Source organism: Populus nigra, chromosome 6 (genome assembly GCF_951802175.1).
Source record: "Populus nigra chromosome 6, ddPopNigr1.1, whole genome shotgun sequence".
Lineage (NCBI taxonomy): Eukaryota > Viridiplantae > Streptophyta > Magnoliopsida > Malpighiales > Salicaceae > Populus > Populus nigra.
The window spans coordinates 3,120,174-3,141,757 of NC_084857.1; the positions used below are offsets into that span (position 1 = coordinate 3,120,174).

A 21,584-nucleotide genomic window follows, 5' to 3' on the forward strand; every position below is an offset into this window, starting at 1 on the left:
TTTGATCTAGAAGTAGAAGTTTTTTTATTTTAGTTTAATGAGTTTCATATTTTTTATTTAAAAAAAGCCGGTTGTGTTGTGTTGCATAACAACTCTAAGCATTTCTACCCATGTCAGATGGAATATTCGATACATACTTAATCCTACCCATATTTGGAAAGCATAAATTACAAGGAAAATCACTATAATATTGCAGGGCACCACTTGATGAACAAATTATATAATAATAATATGCTTGATTATTGATTTGCAGGTCTCTTGTGCACCGCAAATACATGGTGATATTTATAATTTTATGTAGCAGTACTACTGTCGATTTTCTCATGAACGGCATGCAATCAAGATTGATTCGATTAAATATTTTCAAAGAGTGGAGTATTATTTTATTAACTACATTAATAATTAAACGTTTATTTCTAAAATCGTTTAATTTTGTTTGCAAATAGATCATAGGTGTGGTGTGAAAATCTTACTGAGGGAAACTGGCCGGCCTATCATCTATACCGTACGTGCTGCCTTGTGACGCAAAGAGAGAGGATGCAAATGTGGGGAAATTTCATGCACAGAGATAGTTTTAAATCAAGGTATATCACAAAGAGAAGAGCGAAATAGTTTTTTATAAGCAAGTGAGACCTTATATATTAATTTTATGTTGATTTTGGTTAGTAATCCATTCGACATAACTATAACAAAATGTTTTCGAAAGAGACATTCATGACAGATTAAGTAGACTTGTATGCATGTTTTTGAATCAGGCATAGTTACATGTCCACTGAAAAACAATATTATACATGGCATGCTTAGCTAGCCTTTCCTTGAAATCTTACATGGATACTTAATTACAATATTAATTTTCAGATCCGTTTGAGAAACACAATCTACAGGACAAACCTATACACAGAGAAAAAATATACACGAAAAAAAAAGATACATTAGATAGTATTGGTACTCAAACAAACATTAATTACAAGAATCTAGCTATAAACGAAAGAAAAATCATCGACGAGGCCTGTATTACGCTTTAATCGGAGAGCAACTGTTGAACAAGCACTGAAATCAGAGTCGTAGGATCTCCAAACAAAGCAGAAATAATAAGCATAATAGCTTTCTTTGCCTTTCTCCATATATTCCTGGCCTTGCTTGAGCTTTTCCCACTTGAGAGTTCTAGTTCTCTACTTGGGATGGCACTTTGAAGTGTTAGGTAATTGTCCGTCTCATTCACGTTGCCATCTTGAAGGAAATAACCCTTCTTCCACTTCTTCAAGATCATGTCCTTCACACAAGCTACATGGTAACAATATTGACCACAGGAAGAAACATAGGACCAGCCTTTGATTCCGTTCGAAATTTCCTTACTTCCACAGTTTAAGCATTTCGATGGCAGCTTCTCCCTCAGGTGTAACCTCGTGCCATCTTCAGCTGTTAAGCTACGCTGGAGCCTTAAACAGCTGGGATGGTAATCATGTGGCTTCTTATGTTTGCACTGGTACACGAACCCTAATACATCTTGTCCACAAGCATCACAGAATCTTTCATCCTCTTGCGGGGCTCTGGAGTGAAATCTCAAGCTGCACTTCGAAAATGAATGGAAGGCAGATGGAGAAGCATTTGCGCATTCCTCGTGAAGATAGAAGCTGCAGTCTTCGTGCTCGCATTCGTAGCATGGGCCGAGCCCCAGTCCTTTGCATCCGTTACATTCATAAGGCTCTCGTGGATACTTCAACAACAGAAAATGTTCGCTATGACTGGAATGTTTAATCTTGGTTAATCCCATATCTGTTGAAGCAAAACAATTATAAACTTGCTCAGTTAATCTCAAGCAAGTGCGTAATAAAACATGTAACCACACCATTTTCACATATTGAAATCATATAAACACGTATAGTGTTGGTGTTGTGTGAAATTCAATAGACCCAAACCGCAAAAAGAGAAGAATTGATCACCAAATAATATATTATGTTTTTATCCGAAATTAAGCTATATTTATAAGAGAAATTGTTTCCAGATTGAAATGAAAAGAGGAGAAACAAAGAAAAAAGGACGTAGTTCACCCATTCAATGACAAAGATATTGTTTATGAATTAAGAGAGCGTATGCGTGTATTTGAGAGTATGCTAACACATGATACTCATCTTGTGATCATCAGACACCTGACATGTATGCCTTTTTCGGAGATGTTATCCTCGGGAAAAGAAAGGGGGAAGTGGGGGTGGAATCAGGGATATGCACAGTGCGAAACCATTAAACCAGACGTTGTATAAAACAAGAACCATACATGAATTGATTTCACTAAATGAGAAGTACATAAAAATATATTAAAAAAACACACATGAATTACCAAGCAGATAAAATATTATCTTACCGAAATGTTCCCGCTAGGATCTCTGAATCAGTCTTGGCTCCCGCGGCAGGCTTTATAAAGCACGAGCACCTCTTTGATACCCAGTTAAGATGATGTGCGTTTATGTATGTATATAGGAGCTGTTTGGCTTTTGGTTCGAAGTGAAGAGCCTCCTCTTAATGCATGTGGTTTATATAGATAGGTATTTAACCGACCTAGAAAGGAAACATCCTGGAAATGGAGGGTGGTTTTTTTTTTTGGTGGGGTACGTAGCTACTGAGAAATTATATCGAGCTCGAGTATATTAATTGCGTGTTTTTTGGTCAATCAAATTTTTATTACATTAATTCAATTTTCAGATTAATTAACACTTATAAATTTAAGTTTTGATTCCTTTTTATGTGGTTGCTTTTTAACACAGCTGAAATTCATATTTCACTAAAAAATCGAACCGCGCACGCGTGCACAGCAATGTCGGGTGTTTATTAAAGGTTCCTTCCCTGTATTTTACCTGATCACAAGGAGATGGGCCAGCCTAATATATGACCACATTGGCGTTGATCTATTCCATTACGCTAGGATGTTTATTCAAACAAGTAAAATATTAATGAAATAGCAAGAATGACCTTGGATTGCTAGTTGTGTGTAATTTAATTAATTATTTTATTGCCTATTCATAAAATATAACTAGGATGGGTGAACTAACTTATAAACTATATCTTGTAAAAATTCTGAATTTAAGAGAATTATTATGCATGTCAACCCACATGTAAATATATGATCATTGATGCAACGGAAGCCCATTGCATGTGGAAATAGATCAAGAGGGTCTGGGCATGCAAGAATTACATATTTTTTTAAAAATTGAATGGGTTTCTTTTGGAGGTTAGTGTTAGAGAATAATATAAATCATATCTTGGAACCTTACCTAAAAGTTTAAGCTTTTAGGTGAGATGGTTCTTTGACATGGTATCAGAGCCTTGATGACCAAGCGGTCACGAGTTCGAATCTTACCATCCCTATTTATTTGATAAAAAATAAGCACAAGGTAATGTGAGCCTGTACAAGTTTCAAGTCCAAAGAGCTTTCACTTGAGGGGGTGTGTTAGAGAATAATATAAATCATATCTTGGGACCTTACCTAAAAGCTTAAGTTTTTAGGTGAGATGGTTCTTTGACAGTTAGGCTGGTTCCTTGTGTTATCATTATTCACTAAGAGGTTAAATAGAAGGAAAATCATTAAAAAATAATTGTATATACAATTTATTCTCATCAAGGTTTTGTGTAACTAAAAAATGCTGCAGGAACTCGTATTTTTTTTACAGTTTTATACTTTTGCTGAAATGATGGCGTGGATGGTTTCAATCGAGATCTCGTTCACGGCACGGGCTTATGTCATTAGATTGACGTAGCTGTGCCTATGTAATTAGCAGACAAAACAACACCAATAATATATTCCCTAAACACTACTCGCACATTTGCCTCTTTTTAACATGCAACACCGTGTCGCGCCCGTCATTACAGATTTGCCTTTTTTGAGAAAAGATCACGAACCACACAGCTAGCTTAGGAATCAACCCCGAGCATGTCTATTGTCTTCCAGAGCCCTATATTTCTCGAATATTTTCTGATGCCACGAGATCTATTCAATGAAGTATTCATCAAGGCCCCGAGTAAATAAAATAAATTTGTGGAGCTGTAATTTATTGGTGAAAGATTTCATGGACGAGAGAGAGAGAGAGATAATATATGTTAGAAAATAATATAAAATTATTTTTAATATTTTATTTAATAACTTAATTTTTTTGGATTATAAATTTATATAAACATAAAATATTTTATATTTAATTTTTATTGATTAGAATGAAAAAGTTAGAATATTTGAGATCATCACTACTTGGTTAACAAATATTTAATATTATATTAAAAAATCACATCAACCTAATATTTTCAAATATTGAATTAAGTTCTGAAAATAATTTAACATACAAATATTTTAAGATAGAAAGGCTAAAAACATATAAATAACAGTAAAAAAGAAAAAGAAAAAAAATAGGTAACTAGAAAACAGATAGGAGGGAGATCCAGTTGGGCTCGCTGGCAGCCCAACCGAGGCTGTGGTCTCATCATTATTGTTATCTTAATCAAGCACCATCAACTATAACTATAATGTCCTCCTGAAAAGTGAAACTAGTTCCCCGTTGCCTCTCTTTGTAGCTTCAGAAAATATTTCAATGGTGGAGTAATTCACTGCTGTCAACACAACCGAACACCATCTTCACCACCTATCACCATCACCTCAACTCACTCTGCCACCATCTCAACTCAATTCGGGCCTCAAAATTCCTCGTGGAACGGAATCATCAAACAAATCACCGATACATTTAAATCTTTATTTCTATTATTTGTCACGGTGCTCATCAAGTCGCGTTCAAATCTCCCTATCATCCTCCATAACCATCACTATCTTGTCCATTGCCTCTGCAAACTTGTTTATATATATAAAATAACTGAGAACGTAATTACAATTTAACAATTTTTTTTAACGAGTAACTAAACGAACAAAATTTGCTAACAGAAAAGAAGATTTGGATAAACAGAGGAACAAGATTCCAGCAAGACCAAGAATTATTAATCGAATCCCAAGCACAGAAACTCGACACAGAAGGCTTTCTATATATAACAAGGCATAAGGGTAAAGAAAAATGAGTTTTCTCAATCAATACAAGGAGCAAATATTGATCCTTATAGTCAAACATGCAGTAGGCATCTTCAGTATATGCGGTAGAGGCTCTTTTGTACAAGCCCCAGTTCAAATACAACAAATTCCAGTACACGCGAGACAAAACAAGCCAAAATAACATTAAATCAGGGATTTTTGACCTCATGTATAAGGGACCAAAATAAAACAAATGAGAAATCAGGGGTTAACTTGGGTTTGATCAAACGCTCAGGGATCTTTTGACAAATTAGCCTTTTTTAAACAGACGCGCAGGCATGCGAGTTAACTTCCGCGTTCTCAAAATCCTAAGCCCGGTCGGTTTCTTTTTATCAGCCTTGCTTCTTCTTCTTGCCCCCCAGTATTGCTCGCTTTTAGATTTGGAGGTAAATTGCTTAATTTTAATTTTAGTTTTCTTCTAGAAGAAAAACTAATTTGTGTTTTATTATTTTTTTATTAAATTTCCAGGTAATTCTCTAATTCCAATTCCAAATCCAATTTAATTTATCAAACCCTAAAAAATGGGTAAGAACGATTTCCTCACACCGAAAGCAATCGCGAATCGAATCAAAGCGAAAGGTCTTCAAAAACTCCGATGGTACTGTCAAATGTGTCAGAAACAATGTCGAGACGAGAACGGATTCAAGTGCCACTGTATGAGCGAGAGCCACCAGCGGCAAATGCAAGTCTTCGGTCAAAACCCTAACAGAATCATCGACGGCTACTCTGAAGAATTCGAAAAAGAATTCCTTGACATGATGAAACGGAGCCATAGGTTTTCTCGTGTCGCGGCGACCGTGGTTTATAATGAGTATATTCATGATAGGCATCATATTCATATGAACTCGACGCAGTGGGCGACGTTGACGGAATTTGTCAAGTATCTGGGGAGAACTGGCAAGTGTAAAGTTGAGGAAACGCCCAAAGGGTGGTTCATTACTTATATTGATAGGGATTCAGAGACGATTTTTAAGGAGAACATGAAGAATAAGAGAGTTAGAGCGGATTTAGCCGAGGAGGAGAAGCAGGAGAGGGAGATTAAGAAGCAGATTGAGAAGGCTGGAGAGTTGTCTGTTAACAATGACGGTGTGGAGAGTGGTGATGTGGATAATGGTGAAGTGCGGCCGGCAAAGGAGTTGAAATTGGACAGTGGTGTGAAGGTTGGTTTCGCGCTTGGTTTGAAGAGTAATAATGTTGGGAAAGATAGAGGGGAGAGTTCTAGTTCTAGACTGGTTTTTGAGGAAGCTGAGGATAAGGAGAGGAAGATGGGGAGAAGTAAGGAAAGTAGCAATGGAGGTAAAAGTGGGAAATCAGCATTGGAGGAGTTGATGAAAGAGGAAGAGAAGGCGAAGGAAAGGAGTAACAGGAAGGATTATTGGTTGTTCGAAGGGATTATTGTTAAGGTAATGAGTAAGGCTTTGGCAGATAAAGGGTATTATAAGCAGAAAGGGGTAGTGAGGAAAGTGATTGATAAGTATGTTGCTGAAATTGAGATGCTTGAGAGTAAGCATAAGTTGAGGGTCGATCAGGAAGAGCTCGAGACTGTGATCCCGCAGATTGGGGGTTTAGTGAAAATAGTGAATGGGGCGTATAGAGGTTCCAATGCCAGGTTGTTGGGAGTGGATACAGAGAAGTTTTGTGCCAAGGTGCAGATAGAGAAGGGAATTTATGATGGGAGAGTGCTTAAGGCTGTTGAATATGAGGATATTTGCAAACTTGCGTAGTGAATTTTGTTCAAATTTTTTAATTGAGTTGTGGAATTGCTCTTGTAGTTTTCGATTTATTGATCTCGTGGAACATGTAATGTATCTTTCCATGGTTAATTAATGACTTTGGAAAGTTGTTTATCTGCAAGCTTTTATTTAGAGTTCACATTCTCCCCAAACCCAATCTTACTCGCATTCTTTATGGCTATGTGATTTCTACTGTCATTACTATATCTGTTTGAGATTTTGGTCCAGAAATTCCCCATGAAGTTTATGTTTTTCTGCTGTCCCTGAATTTTGCAGAGAATTGTTTAAAATTTAAAGTTTATGCTTTCTATACATGAATTTGGTCTCTTTCATTTGATCTCCAAAATGGAGGTGATTGCAGTTTCTAGCTGTGGTAAAGAGGTCATCAAAGGAGTTATCCCTTTTATTCACAGTGCGCTGCAGATGATTCCAAGCATCAGGCAGCCATGCGCTTTGATTGTTTAATCCATCTATTTTTTTTATTTTTTTTTGTGATCTTATTCACTCCCTTGAAATTTCAGGGGCCCAATTGACGTGATCATCGTTTTTTTCTGAATGTTTGACATAGATTTCTTGATCCTAACAACATAATCATTGCAATTTGATGCTCACAACTCATTCGGAGGGTATTAGGTCTTCAAACTCAGAATCTCCTACCCTTTTGTTCTGAATCTCATCCTTATGATTTTTTGTTTCTCGATTAACAGCGTTGTACATATGTGAGAAGAAATGTTTAGTGCTCGACAACTATCATGGCTGGAAATGTGGTACGGCCCTTTTCTTTGCTCTCTCGTATGTTTACCATTCATCATTAAAAGAATGTTTGGTTTATTGGGTCACTATATGGCTCTACGTCCCAATACTATACTAGGGATGGGAAAAATTGCAATGCAGATGCATATGGGCAACTTCAGAGATTTAAATATTTAAAAGATTTAGTGGATGAGCACTGATCCCTCAGCTCCTCTAAAATCGTGCAAAGAGCGGGTAATTGTGGTTGGAGAAGTTGATGTAGAACGAGAAGACTTAGGAGTGGAGCAATCAGAAGGACTGTTAGTTGCCTAAAGATATTGTTGCTGAGGTGATGAGATTAGCAGCAGAATGGTACTGCAAGCAGATATGTGTAGTGACGAAAATGTCCGAAAAGGTACATGAGTGAAGCTATTGATCAAAAAGAGCTTGAGTTGTGGTTCTGCTGATTGGAGAGAGGGTCCAGTGCGAGGCGAGGTTGCTAGGAGTGAATGCAGAGAAGTTTTGTGCCTAGTAGCAGATATAGAACGGAGTTTTGTGATGGAAGAGTGCTCAAAACAGAGCATGAGGGTACATGCAGACTTGCCTGGTGAGTTTTATGCATATTTTACTTTCGTGGTTGCATTGGAGTTCAGGGGCCCAAATTTGAAAAAAAAAATTGTGTATGCTTATCGATTGATTTCTAACGCCTTGACCTCAAGAATTATGATGCTTGGCTGACAACACGCAGCTCTACTATTTCCCACTAGTCAGGTTCCTAAGTAGTATTTTTTAATAGAGAAACAAGCAGAAATAAAGAAAGAGGTGAATCATCTGAAGGTTTTCCCATTTTACATGGATCGTCAAGCAACAGTTGAGAATGATATCCTAAAGAAGCAAAACCCAAAGAAGAAAATAACGGGATAGTCTTCTCTAGGTTTTCCAAGTAAATTGCGTTGACTGTAAACTCACTAGTGGAAACTATTCATTAAGAAGCTGAAGCAATGCCATTTGAATTCCATTTTATCTTTGGTCCTAAGTTGTTTTTCAGACGTGGACTGTTTACCCGTGCGATTTTACAGTGGAAGATCTTCCATGAAACCCCTGTTCAACTCATTTTTTCTTCTCCAACTTAGGTCCTGGGCATGTGAAATTGGCTACCAGGTAAAGAAATACCTCAGGAATTTCTATGGTAACAGATAATAATTTCATTTGAATATTCTCGTGTTAGGTCATGTATCAATTATCAACATGTTGAATTCTCATCTTACTGGGAATCCAACATAAAATCGATATAGGCAGTCAGGCCATATAGCTCGTTACGAGTTTCCATGACTCGAAATATTCACACTTTCTTAAGCAGGTGACTTATTGTAGATTTCTCATCTATGAACTCCCTTTGCAACTGATGAGAGGCAACAGTTCGGATTTCTCATCTATTAATGCCCCTCGCCACCGATGCTCACTCTGTGAACGAAAACAGTGATTAAGTGCATTTCGTTTAATCACCAGCTACGCTGCACCTGCTGCGCAAAATGCTGAATTCTTGAAGGGGTGAAGGAAATACCGCTGCTGCTTCATGTTGTGTATTTGTTGTAATCCTGGCTGCACCATCAAGTGCTTGGAAAAGGAATTATAGCTGCTGTTTCATGTTCTGTATTCGTTGTCATCTTGTTACACCATTAATGCCTCTCTAACATTTTAGCCATTCTTGACTCTCCCTTTCGTACAATAGGAAAAGGTTTTTATAAAAAATGTCTGCAATCTGACTTGATTTAAAGTTGTTCCATGAAAAAGAAAGAGCTCTTGTCTCTCCCGAGTGGGCTGAGCATCTGTGCTGCTACTCTTACTTGACTGTCGGAGATATTTACACTGAGGTTTGGCAGTGGTTAGTAGTTTGTTATTAGCAGAACATTTCTACAGACATGTGTGAAGAAATATGTCAATTCGGCTGAACATATCAAGTCAGTTACTAGTCAATTGCTTTGAGCGATTGGGACCACTACTTTAAATGCTTTTCCAGCCAACACCAGCGAACGCCCGCTAAACTGTAATTAATAAATATTCGAGCAAAATAGCAAATAAGAAAATATCCAAGTAATTCGTTATAAAATCTGACACGGGTAGACGTGGCAGGTCATGGGTTAAGAAAATTAATCTGAATTGATTTTTTAAAAAAAATATATAAATTAAAATGACTGTGTTTTGAAGAAAAAAATATTCCAGAAAAAATCAATTGTTTCTTCACCAGGATACAAGTTAATTCGTTTTCTATTAGGTTAGGTTTGGTAAATTTCTTTTTTAAAAAAAAAAACCTCAATCGCTCCATGGTTCTTATAATAGCATATTTAGGAGTGTGATTACAGTTATTTTTTAAAATATTTTTTATATTAAAATATATCAAAATAATAATTTTTTTGTTTTTAAAAAATTATTTTTGAGATTAGCGCATTAAAACGATTCAAAACATATAAAAAAATTAATTTTTAGTAAGAAAAAATTTTTGAATTTTTTAAAAATACAGATTGACCGATATTTCTAAAGACATACTAAAATTGCCAAGATAATCTGGGTTTTAAAATTATAAACGGGACATAACTATATATATATATATATATATATATATATATATATATATATATATATAAACACACACATGTGCGGTCTTCCCTCTGCCATGGCTAATTAACGAAGAGAATGAAAACGGTAGTGCCTGAAGGGTTTACACTTTACACTGTAAAAGTGCTAATTCTCAGCTGATGTCTTCTTCATAATATTTCCCTTATGCCGTAATTTATCGATCTCTCTCCATCTCTATTCTTTAATAAGTTTTCTTTCGGTGTATAAAGATGTTGTTTATACTCTTCAGATTTTGTCATTAAAACCAGATGAAAAGAAAAGGGTAACAAAGATATGAATATTGTCATGTTTTCTACAATTCTCAAAGTGTTTCTGACTTGGATTTTGCTATCAAGTGAGAATCCATACACCTATTGATCATCTAAAGTACTAAAGAAGATGAAGTATAAGCTTGGTTTGTTTTTTAGCTGAAAAATCTGTTGGAAATGATGAATTTTTAAGAATTCAACTTTTCTATAAACAAGATTTAATTATTTAATTCTAGCAGTCTCGTTTATTATCTCTAATCAAGTCATTTATTATCTCTAATCAAGGTGAGGTGACCAATAGCTTATATTTAGTATTTGGTTAGACTAATATGATTTATGATTAATACTTGTAAAAGATTTTTTTTTAATAAAAATAAAAGTTTTATGATGCTTAAAAAAATAATTTTTTAGAAAAAAATAATATAATAATATTATAGAGATAAATGCTCTTAAAATATATGCATAATAGAGAATGAAATTGTAAATCCTTGTTCTAAAGGTCTCATGATGTATTTATAATTTATAAGTATTGTTTTTAGTGGAGATGGGAGATTGAAGTGTAATTTTATATCTGTGATATTATGAACTGTGTTATGAGCTATATTCCACTTATTTTTATATAGTTAAAAGATGATTACATGACTGATCATAAAAGACTTTAATATATTTAATGATCCAGTGTAATATAAACTTGTTTAATTAAATTTTTATATAAAAATTTATAAAATTAATGGTATTAAATTATATCTTAAGTCTTGCTAATATCAGATTTGTCGTGCCTGTAATATATTACACTACCAAATCTAATTATGGTTGGTCTCTCTAGTGTCAGAACAACACATTTTTACCAAAATATATTTGTGTTATAAAAAATTTATAACCATAAATTTTTGTTGATTCAGCGTTTTAATAAAAATACAACAATGAAATCTTGTTTCATCAGCAAAGACGGCAGCACAGCGACAAATGATGAAAACGACGAAAGAATTAAAAGGAGAGAGACAGCTCAAAAATATAATTAAATTAATATTTTTTAATATATTAATATCAAAAATAAAAAATAATTTCTAACATGCTTTCAAATAAAATATAAAATTGTAAGCTAAGTATTTAAATTAACTTTTTTTTAATGATATCTTTGAGCTGCATAAAAAAAGATACAGTACTAGCTTTTACGATTTAGAAAATTTGTGATTCGTGCTTGATTTGTTAAATTAAATCAAATAAAAAAATATTGATGACATAAAACTTAGATAAATCAGCTTTGGTTTGTGATGATTCAATTGGCGTGGTGAAACTCAATCTATTTTTTTTTAATTGATAACTTATTTAAACTAATTTACTAAAAATGAATAACCTCTCCAATTACACGATTTGTTTTTTTTTTTTTTTTTCAGGAGGTCAGTCCTTGATCCGACAACTACGAAGAAAAGGGCGTTAAAAATTGGTGAACAACGTTATTATAAAAATCCACCGTCGGATTACTTAAAAGCTGAGATGGCAAGAACGGGGACGATCAACATTCAAAACTGGCCCACAATCAATAACCCCCAACAACAAACCAATTCCTGATAGGAATCTACATGCATCATCAATTAGGGAGGGTGTGCAGTTCATCAATCCACATGGTTAGCTCTCCTGCCCCAACCAAACTCCTTTAATACTTGCTTACACTGCCATTTCTATATTTTGTTTTACGGAGAGATCGGAGTACCAAGTCTCATACGCAGCTTCAGTTCTAAGCTTCTTGTTCTGTCTGAATCTTGAAGAGAATCCTTTCAAATTCACAGGGTTTGCTTTTTTTTTCTTTTTCTTTTGGTGAACTGGGTCTCTCTCATTTGATCTTCAAAATGAAGGTGACTGTAGTTTCTCGCAGTGGTAGAGAGGTCATTAAAGGGGGCCTTGAGCTCAGTGATTCGGTATGCTTATTGCACATTTTATGTCTTGTATTTATTACCAGTATGTTTGGTTGATAGGAAAATCGAGGATAAAGAACTGTGGGTTTTGATTTGCAAGTTTGTCTCTTTTGGTTGCTTTGTAGGCTACAGTGGCTGATCTGCAAGAGGCTATTCATAAGCGAAGTAAGTTCCTTATTTTGCTTCTCTCATTTTGCAAAAAGATCGAATCTTTGGTGTTAAATTACTATCGGGACCTTAGTACGGTGTGAGTTTGAATTGGAGGTGAAGAAGCGAAACTCTTATTATAATTTAATTTACAAATTTTGATTAGATAGGAAATCCAACAGAATTCAAAGTCTTCTCTCTCTCTCTCTCTCTCTCTCTCTGATTTCATGTCCCGGGTATGGTTTGGCTGTAGAAGAGCATGAATTGTGATGCATTGCCTGAGATCTTTGCTCCTCTGTTGCAATTTCGATTTTTGGAATTGGCATGCTGCTTTTTTCTGCTTTATGGTTGTGTTAAGAGTTTGTAGATTTTGCTTAGGGTGCGAATATATGTTCTTTCTAACAGCAACTTATCAAATATACTAACTTAATAGCTGAAAAACTAGACTTGCGGTATGTATTTGAAGAAGATTCTGTCTTTGGATTTGAGTTTGCTTAATTATTTATTTACTTTCTTTGTACAGTAGGCTCACCACTCATTTTTATTATCCAAGTCATCAAATCATGTTGGGTTTTATATTGAGTAGTTTCTTTCATGCAAAAAGCTTCTGAAAGTTATTTGATTTTATGTTTCACACATCATTACGATGAAACTCGCAAGATCAGAGTTGCAAATATATCAATTGCATATGTTCTTTAAAATCGTGAATAAGAGATCTTCAAAGCATGAGATTGGCTCTGAACTTTGAATTTTTTGTTGCCAAATTTCAAATTTATGTCTATTTTCTTTTTTACTCGAGCCCCTACTTTCCTTACCAAGGAACCATATGTAAAGAAGAGAGTTTGTGTGTGTAGTTGGAGCATCAGATGCAGTTTTATTTCAATAACCTTTCTTCATGTCTTACATCAACAGCCAAAAAATTCTATCCTTCAAGACAGCGGCTGACCCTACCTCTTCCACCGGGATCAAAGGAAAGGCCCGTTGTCCTTAGCTACAAGAAGAACCTCAAAGAATACTGTGATGGGAATTTGGGCAACTTAACTGTTGTTTTCAAGGACCTGGGTCCCCAAGTTTCCTACCGCACTCTCTTTTTCTGTGAATACTTGGGTCCTTTGGTGCTCTATCCTGTTTTTTACTACTTCCCAGTCTACGAGTTTTTTGGCTACAAGGGGAAGCGAATCATCCACCCAGTTCAGACATATGCATTGTACTACTGGTGCTTCCACTATTTCAAACGCATCATGGAAACATTTTTTGTGCACCGATTTAGCCATGCAACCTCGCCACTCTCCAATGTGTTTCGAAATTGTGCTTATTATTGGACCTTTGGTTCCTTTATCGCATACTATGTGAACCATCCCCTTTACACCCCAGTTAGTGATCTTCAAATGAAGATTGGATTTGGATTTGGTTTGGTTTGTCAACTCGCAAACTTGTATTGCCATATGTTGCTGAGGAATCTTCGCCGTCCAGGTGGGAATGGTGGCTATCAAATTCCAAGTGGGTTTCTCTTCAATATTGTGACATGTGCAAATTACACAACAGAGATTTATCAGTGGTTAGGTTTCAACGTTGCAACACAGACTGTTTCAGGCTACTTTTTTCTTGTGGTTGCCACTTCCATCATGACCAACTGGGCCCTTGCAAAGCATCGGAGATTGAAGAAGGTAACTTTCTGTAATTTTGGTTGAACGAGTAGCTTCATATATATTCTTGCATTTTATACACAAATTGTTAAAAATCATTACTCTTTCCCTGCACATAGGCCAACCTTGGGTTGTTGTGGCAGTAAGATCTTATAGGTTATAAAAGATGGTTCGATATAGACAACATCAGATTACTAGTTTCTGTATGCGCATATAATCACACTTATAATGTGCACCTGTAAATACATGCATATCTTTTTAGGTATGTATTGTGGGTGGGCCTGCGTGCAGATTTGGATTTGAAGCCTATCAGAATTGAGATGGATTTAACTGATTCAAATTTTCTGATCCTATCACTTTCATCAAGATAAGGTGTTCACTAGTTGCTGAGTTTTTTTAATCGGATCTGCATCACAATGTTTCGTCTTTCCCTGGAAAATTTATAATCTTCATATTACTAGAAAGACAATTTCTTTTATCAAGACTAGATAGTTGGAAGTGAGATTTTGGGCATGAAGGAAACACATGCACAACAACTCGACCTTTTTTCTGCTTCCTTGTCTTGTCTTGGCATGGTTTTATGTCATGGATCAACTCATCTCAAAACAACTAAATATAAAAGCGGTTTCCTTTCGTTCCTGTTTTTGGCATTCGTTTTTTGTTACTTACACCCCATCCTGCCCTCTGCAGCTATTTGATGGAAAGGACGGAAGACCCAGATATCCACGCCGATGGGTTATACTGCCCCCATTCCTGTAGAATAGCTGGTATCTCAGCCACTAGCCAGCTGCTTTGGTGCATCATCTGATTCCGTGTCAGGAATCTCATATTTCTGGTGACTGTGCCCCTGTCCAATAGAAAGTGGAGCACACGTTCTCATTGAATTCTCGAAGATCTTTAAGTCTTTTATTGTAGACAACATAAATTAACGGAGACACTTGGCATGGGGATTCTTCTCTCTACAAGCCTTTATTTCTGTTCCTGTCTTGAATTATCTGGAATAGATTTACTTAATCGTGTTGGTTTAGTTCACTTGTTGAAATGGTGGCTTGGTTATGAGTTTAGTACTTCTTTAGCTCCTTTTTTTGTCCATTCAAAGTGGGATGTATTATTCCATGGATCTTGCATAAACCCATGGCCCATGTCTTCAACTTGCAATATGGGTTAGGTTGGCTGATAAGTGATATTTTTGCACACTGACCATTGCTAGGTGCCGCATTATGAAACCCAACTTCATGGTCTTGATGTAGACATTGAACTACAGTTCATTAAATACAAATTTTCAAAGCATGCAGAGTATAAGCCATGACAATGGAGGGCTGATGTCCTCTCCTGCTTTCTATGCCAATTAAGGCCACGGCAGTTTTTGAGTGGTGGGCGGGAATTTATTATCCAGATCATATTAGAGGAGACGCCAGTATAGGAGATGCGATTTATTTTGCCAAGAGGAAGCCATTTTATGATCCACAAGAGAAGCCTGCATACGACAGGCAATGTGTTAATCGCCTAATTTATCTAGCAGATGTCTAATGCCGCTGCATATTCATGAGAAAACTGCGAATTGATGTGCCAAAACTACATCTTTTATATGCAAATTCATTCGATCCCTTTGTATTGCATTCGGGTTAGTTGATGTTTATGTAATGCTCAGAGTTCTGGTGGATATGATTATTGATACTTAGCATACGATGACCATTGGTTTTTGGTTTCTAGATCTATAACCAAATCATCATTGCTACTGGTGACATTCTAATGCCTATACAGTATGCACCTTGCTGGGAGGGAATATAAGGTGTTTATACTCAAGAGATTCAGAATTTCCAGCTTTTTTGTCCCAAAACGCACCCACCCTTGTGATTCATATGCTTCGACTGGCAGCATTGTCCATGTAAAAGAGAAAGGGTCCGTCCGAGCCATTGAAGCGCACTCCAACTATTATGTGCTGGAAAAGGTAGCTCCAGCTAGCTTGGAATGACCATTTTAGCAAAAAGTAAACGCTGGACTAAATTATTTATCCAACACAAATCTTTGATTCTTCCATGAATCATGGCTTGCCATTTCATAATCAAGGGAAATTTCCAACCTTTTTACTCGTGAAGGGAAAAGTAGTAGCAGAAATGCACATGTCCAACTCTAACATGCTCAAATAATGGGGACTGTACTGACAGGATTGAAAAAAACTTAAAAAAGGGTAAATGGATGAGCACTAATCAATCATCTCCTTTGTAATATTGAAAGAGATATCTTTGCAGCACGATATCAGTGCTAAAAAATTCGATTATAGTTGACGTGGCTCAGACCCCGACAAAATTTAGGTCAATTTGCCTGTCACTATCGATCTTACAATAAAATCCCCATATAGAAATAAAATTAAGGTAGTGTACTCCCGGTAAGAAAAAGAAAAAAGAAAAAGAAAAAAGAGGAGGCTAAAATAAAGAAAACAGGCGGAGGAGCAACAAAAAGAAAATGACTTGAAAACCGGAAGGAGCTGGATCGAGCAAGAAATAATAACTCCAGACAGACAGGAATAGGATTAGATTAGGGAAGATTAAAAAAAAAAAAAAAAAAAAAAAAAGAGCGCATGACGCGTTCCCCTCTGTAAGTTGTGCCCACAAAATAAAAATAAAAGAATCCAGCGGCCCACAACGCATGTCGCTTTGCATATATTTTGAGCTTCTTCCTTTCTCATTCAAAAAGAGAAGAAGGCTAGGCAACCCACCTCAAAAACATTTTATTGTGTTTGTGTGCTGGGCGTCGTCTAGCTTTCTCTGTCTCTCTCAAAATCCTTCCTCTCCTTTAACAAGGTCCATTTCTTCCTCCTCTTTTCGATCAATCGCTGTTCTCTCTTCTCGATCTGTTATTTAGCAGCCTCGATCTGTGCTGTTTTTTATTTTGCATTTTGCTTCATAAAGCTGGGGATCTTGTAATGTGCTGCGACTCATGCTGAGAAATCATTTCTTTTTGTTCCTTTGATTTTGATCGTCTGTTTGGATCTGATTTTGTGATCATTTTACTTTTTTTTTTGTCTAAAATCTGAAAGAAAATTGGGAAATTAGCGACGAAGAACGTAAAACACATTAGAATCATAATGTTGGAATTGGAGTTGTTGCGTTCGCGTTTTTTAGTGGATGTCTGTGTTTTAATTTAGCATGCAATCGGTATGTTGCGTTAAAGAAGAACGTAATTTCGCGAGATTTGCCTGTTCTCTTTAATCATTTATTTGCAGATATTCACAAATGCTTCGATGCATTTTGATTTGGATGCGATTTATCTGTTTAATCAATTGATTTAGCATGCAATTGATTGCCGTTTGGTGTTGCAGGCATTAGAAGATGGCAGAAGCCGAGGATATTCAGCCACTCGTTTGCGATAATGGAACTGGAATGGTCAAGGTATGTGATTCGACTATATTGTGTTTGTAGAAAGTGTACGTTTGGCAGAGATTATTTGAAACTTTGTTTTTAGCATGATCTAGAAAATAAGCTCCAAGTTGTTGGGAATTTTATTAGACTTCTTTCTAGTGTTACTTGCTTTCGGTAGGAAGATGTTTTCTTATGGTAGTTTTTTCTGTTATGAAGAAATCTGCTTTAAACAGATTTAATTTTCTAAACTAGTTTCTTTCTTTGTTTTTGTGCATTGTTTCTGGGAGAAACTGATTTCAATATTTGCTTTTAGGCTGGCTTTGCTGGAGATGATGCTCCACGAGCTGTGTTTCCCAGTATTGTTGGCCGTCCTCGTCACACTGGTGTGATGGTTGGCATGGGCCAAAAAGATGCATATGTTGGTGATGAGGCGCAGTCCAAGAGAGGTATCTTAACTTTGAAGTACCCAATTGAGCATGGTATTGTGAGCAACTGGGATGACATGGAAAAGATCTGGCATCATACCTTCTACAACGAGCTTCGTGTTGCCCCAGAAGAGCACCCAGTGCTCTTAACGGAGGCTCCTTTAAACCCCAAGGCTAATCGTGAGAAGATGACTCAGATCATGTTTGAGACCTTCAACACTCCTGCTATGTATGTCGCCATTCAGGCTGTTTTGTCCTTGTATGCCAGTGGTCGTACAACTGGTAAGGTTTTAAGTGATTTGATTGAGACTTAAAGAGGGCTCAAATTGAAAATGTAGATTATTTGCCAAATTTTCCATTACAGATTATTTTGAAGAGGGCTAAAAATGAATCTGTTGTCCTTGCTATTTCGTCTCCTTTCCTTTTGTTTTTCCTCAGTTGTGTTTAGACAGGTGGATGTTTTCCATTTGTTTTTGTTGGCATGGTCAATTTCTTTTTGAAATCTTGAGCTTGTTGGTCCCCTGTTTTCTTTTGAAGGCATGTTTTTTGTTCCATGATACCTTATTTGATGATTGTGGTTTTGCCGTGCAGGTATTGTGTTGGACTCTGGTGATGGTGTCAGCCATACAGTCCCCATATACGAGGGGTATGCCCTTCCACATGCCATCCTTCGTCTTGACCTGGCTGGTCGTGACCTCACTGATTCCTTGATGAAGATCCTCACTGAGCGTGGTTATTCTTTCACAACCACAGCTGAACGGGAAATTGTGAGGGACATGAAGGAAAAGCTAGCTTACATTGCTCTTGACTACGAGCAAGAGCTAGAGACCTCCAAAACTAGCTCAACAGTTGAGAAGAGCTATGAGTTGCCTGATGGGCAGGTTATCACCATTGGTGCTGAGCGATTCCGTTGCCCAGAGGTCCTCTTCCAACCTTCAATGATCGGAATGGAAGCTGCGGGCATCCACGAGACCACATACAACTCCATCATGAAATGTGATGTCGATATCAGGAAAGACTTGTATGGTAACATTGTTCTCAGTGGTGGTTCAACTATGTTCCCAGGAATTGCTGACAGAATGAGCAAGGAAATCTCAGCACTAGCCCCAAGCAGCATGAAAATCAAGGTGGTTGCACCACCAGAAAGGAAATACAGTGTCTGGATCGGTGGCTCTATCTTGGCATCCCTTAGCACCTTCCAGCAGGTTAGTTGAAATCTATGATGTATACATGAATGGTTCTTTCTATAAGCTTAATTTGACATTGATTTCTGACTGGAATGTTTTCTTGCTTGATTCTTTGATTGCAGATGTGGATTGCTAAGGCAGAGTATGATGAGTCTGGACCATCAATTGTGCATCGGAAATGCTTCTAAATGCTTAAAGCATGGGATTGTCCAAGAAAAAAGAAAAAAAAACTGCAGCTTGCCATCCTTTTCATTCTAGCTTTGTTATCCATCTATGTTTATTCTCATGTTGCAGTGATGATTTTGAAAAGGCGAGAAGTTGATTGCCAGAACGGTCCAATTCTTTCATTATTAATATTCCTAGATGTTTTGACTGTTAAAATGTTGATCTTTTGCACCCTAAAACCCTTAATTTTGTTAATGGGTTTAGGGGGCTTCCTTGCCTAATTTGCATGAGTTATTTGAGGAGTCAATTACAACAATATCCCACGTGTAGAAACAACATGGAACCGAATCTCATTAATAGCCTGACATCAATAGCGATCCAACTTACAAGTACAGTCACCTTCCTTCAAAATTGTAAGGATAAATTTGGCAATTAGAAAAATAAAAATAAAAATTTTTAATTTTTAATAATTTTTAAATAAAAAAACAATTACTATAACAGTTAAAAAAACCTATGAAATCCGTCTGGCGTTTGCTTTACAAGTGTGACCAGTATCGCCGCATGTCATATCAACACTAAGAAAAAACCATTACCATATAGTATATACTGCTGCCGTGCAGAAAATAGATTGTGTACTGTCTCTATTTTAAAAAAAGGGACCAATTTATTTCCGGGCTTGGATTTGGCCAGTGAGTGTCAGGGAATACTGTCCAATGTATTGACTTATATATAAAATATAGTTGTGCAATTTTATTTATTTATAACTTGATTAATTTTATAAATTTTAAAATTAATGGTTATATAAATTTTTAATAATATAAAATTTATGAAACTCAAATTGATGATTTCTATGAAGTAAATCTAGAAAGTAAAGTTAATATATTTTTGATATTACAAAAAATATGGGCTAAACTTTTCATGAATATAAATGTTTTAAGGATACTTGTTAAGAAATTAGTTATTTCTTGATTTTTTTAGTTAAATACGGGGATAATTATATAACATTGAATTTCAGACATTTGATCTGATCAAATAAAAATCCAACGGCTGGCAATGTATACATGGTTAATTTATAGTGATTAAATTGAAATTCAAATCTCACTAATTAATAGTAAAAATAGAACTGCTCCTTAACGAATGTTCTAAGAGTAACCACTAGTTTTTTCCTTAAACATACGTGGTTAAGATAAATGGTGAATCATGAGTCTTGTAAAGATTAAATGATTGCTCAAGAATAAATAAATAAATAAAGTCAAAGTGAAATTAATTTGTTTATATATATAGCAATGTTCTTTTAAAAACTAATCATTTTACTCGCTCACTAATATTTGAAGTTTCAAAATTTTAAAAGTAACTAGTACATGTTTTAATCTCTCAAAAACACAATATATCTACTTCATAAATTTTGTAGGAATGATTTATGCATCTTAACAAATATTCTTTGACATTTTAGCCGAGTCTTTATTTCTGGGATCCGAGTTTTCAGTTTGGACATGACGCCGGGAAAACTCGGGGGACACAGAGAGGGAGCTCTGACCTATGATTGGGCCGAATTCAATTCATCCTCAAGTCCAAGTAGTAGCCCAAACCATGATCCATCTTCTTAGAACTTCACAGAAGAAGTTGGGACCTGCTGTCCAAGAATCCATTGGTTGTTTCTGAAATCAAGAATGAGTAAAAAATTCGGAGCTGGAAAGCAGCCCACGGGCACTCCTTCACTTGGGTGGTCCTCCGTTGTTGCCATCGTTTCGCTTCTTGCTGGCGCTTCAGTTGTCCACAGCATCTACAAACCCAACCTTGTAACAATATTCTTCTTCATTTCTCTCTTTGCATCTTACATTTTCTTTGCTCACAACCTGTTCGATAAAATGTCTAACTCGAGTCTTCTAATTTTTATTTTTGTAGACTCTGCCTCCAGTCGAAAGTGTTAATGCTGCTGCCAAGGAGAAAGAGACTGGAAAAAAGTGAGTATTTCTTCGCTTTTTTCCACACAATACAGGTGTCTGAATTTCACGGTAGGGATGTGAACAAACTTTTGAATTCTACAAGACATTTATATTCTTTTACGTTTTCTGTGTTTTGCTAAATATGCCGTCTGTTTAATTAAGAACACTGATCACTTGGGCGGTCCAAGGAAATGTGGGGTTTTTTTTAGGTTTGATTTGCTCCTCTTTACAATGATGATTGGCCTAGTAAAAATACTTGGGAATATATTGGGGGTGCCATGTTATTATGTTTTTTGAGATATCAAGTTTTTAGCTTCTTTTCAATATATGTGAATGCTAACTCTTATCAAGCATCAAGATAAGAGCTGTATTTTTTGTATA

The 21,584-nt window shown here is 36.1% G+C and overlaps 4 protein-coding genes and 1 long non-coding RNA gene across 6 annotated transcripts; 4 read left to right on the top strand and 1 right to left on the bottom strand.

The window, feature by feature from the left end:
- Positions 1 to 768: 768 nt before the first annotated feature.
- LOC133695906 (uncharacterized) lies at positions 769 to 2,509 on the bottom strand. Its single transcript, XM_062117880.1, has 2 exons — positions 2,363 to 2,509; positions 769 to 1,776 (listed from the first exon to the last, which is right to left on the bottom strand). The coding sequence occupies exon 2, from the start codon at positions 1,772 to 1,774 to the stop codon at positions 1,022 to 1,024; it is 753 nt and encodes a 250-aa protein (XP_061973864.1). The 5' UTR covers positions 1,775 to 1,776; positions 2,363 to 2,509; the 3' UTR covers positions 769 to 1,021.
- A 2,822-nt stretch (positions 2,510 to 5,331) lies between these two features.
- Positions 5,332 to 6,944, top strand: LOC133696109 (KIN17-like protein). The gene is made up of 2 exons (XM_062118158.1): positions 5,332 to 5,445; positions 5,528 to 6,944. Exon 2 carries the CDS (start codon positions 5,581 to 5,583, stop codon positions 6,781 to 6,783), a length of 1,203 nt encoding a protein of 400 aa, XP_061974142.1. The 5' UTR covers positions 5,332 to 5,445; positions 5,528 to 5,580; the 3' UTR covers positions 6,784 to 6,944.
- Positions 6,945 to 11,915: 4,971 nt separating this feature from the next.
- LOC133697839 (very-long-chain enoyl-CoA reductase-like) lies at positions 11,916 to 15,182 on the top strand. Its single transcript, XM_062120646.1, has 4 exons — positions 11,916 to 12,328; positions 12,451 to 12,490; positions 13,385 to 14,139; positions 14,809 to 15,182. Exons 1-4 carry the CDS (start codon positions 12,260 to 12,262, stop codon positions 14,875 to 14,877), a joined length of 933 nt encoding a protein of 310 aa, XP_061976630.1. The 5' UTR covers positions 11,916 to 12,259; the 3' UTR covers positions 14,878 to 15,182.
- Positions 15,183 to 16,764: 1,582 nt separating this feature from the next.
- Positions 16,765 to 19,473, top strand: LOC133697556 (actin-97-like). Of its 2 annotated transcripts, none has more exons than XM_062120194.1 (5): positions 16,765 to 16,922; positions 17,441 to 17,510; positions 17,794 to 18,187; positions 18,497 to 19,110; positions 19,215 to 19,473. In XM_062120194.1, exons 2-5 carry the CDS (start codon positions 17,451 to 17,453, stop codon positions 19,278 to 19,280), a joined length of 1,134 nt encoding a protein of 377 aa, XP_061976178.1. In that variant the 5' UTR covers positions 16,765 to 16,922; positions 17,441 to 17,450; the 3' UTR covers positions 19,281 to 19,473. The 2 variants fall into 2 exon arrangements, with proteins under 2 accessions (XP_061976178.1, XP_061976179.1); XM_062120195.1 differs by lacking the exon at positions 16,765 to 16,922 and adding an exon at positions 16,943 to 17,041.
- A 1,117-nt stretch (positions 19,474 to 20,590) lies between these two features.
- Positions 20,591 to 21,527, top strand: LOC133696953 (uncharacterized). The gene is made up of 2 exons (XR_009842780.1): positions 20,591 to 21,056; positions 21,163 to 21,527. It is a non-coding gene; the product is annotated as an uncharacterized LOC133696953 (long non-coding RNA).
- The last annotated feature ends 57 nt before the right edge of the window (positions 21,528 to 21,584 follow it).

What these genes read in the sequence shown, in the direction of transcription:
- LOC133696109 (XM_062118158.1), top strand. Translation starts at nt 5,581, where the DNA reads ATGGGTAAGAACGATTTCCTCACACCGAAAGCAATCGCGAATCGAATC.
- LOC133697839 (XM_062120646.1), top strand. Translation starts at nt 12,260, where the DNA reads ATGAAGGTGACTGTAGTTTCTCGCAGTGGTAGAGAGGTCATTAAAGGG. An exon ending in AGAGGCTATTCATAAGCGAA is followed by an intron (nt 12,491 to 13,384) that starts GTAAGTTCCTTA and finishes TTACATCAACAG; the next exon opens with CCAAAAAATTCTATCCTTCA. An exon ending in AGCATCGGAGATTGAAGAAG is followed by an intron (nt 14,140 to 14,808) that starts GTAACTTTCTGT and finishes TGCCCTCTGCAG; the next exon opens with CTATTTGATGGAAAGGACGG.
- LOC133697556 (XM_062120194.1), top strand. Translation starts at nt 17,451, where the DNA reads ATGGCAGAAGCCGAGGATATTCAGCCACTCGTTTGCGATAATGGAACT. An exon ending in TGCCAGTGGTCGTACAACTG is followed by an intron (nt 18,188 to 18,496) that starts GTAAGGTTTTAA and finishes TTTGCCGTGCAG; the next exon opens with GTATTGTGTTGGACTCTGGT. An exon ending in CCCTTAGCACCTTCCAGCAG is followed by an intron (nt 19,111 to 19,214) that starts GTTAGTTGAAAT and finishes CTTTGATTGCAG; the next exon opens with ATGTGGATTGCTAAGGCAGA.
- LOC133695906 (XM_062117880.1), bottom strand. Translation starts at nt 1,774, where the DNA reads ATGGGATTAACCAAGATTAAACATTCCAGTCATAGCGAACATTTTCTG.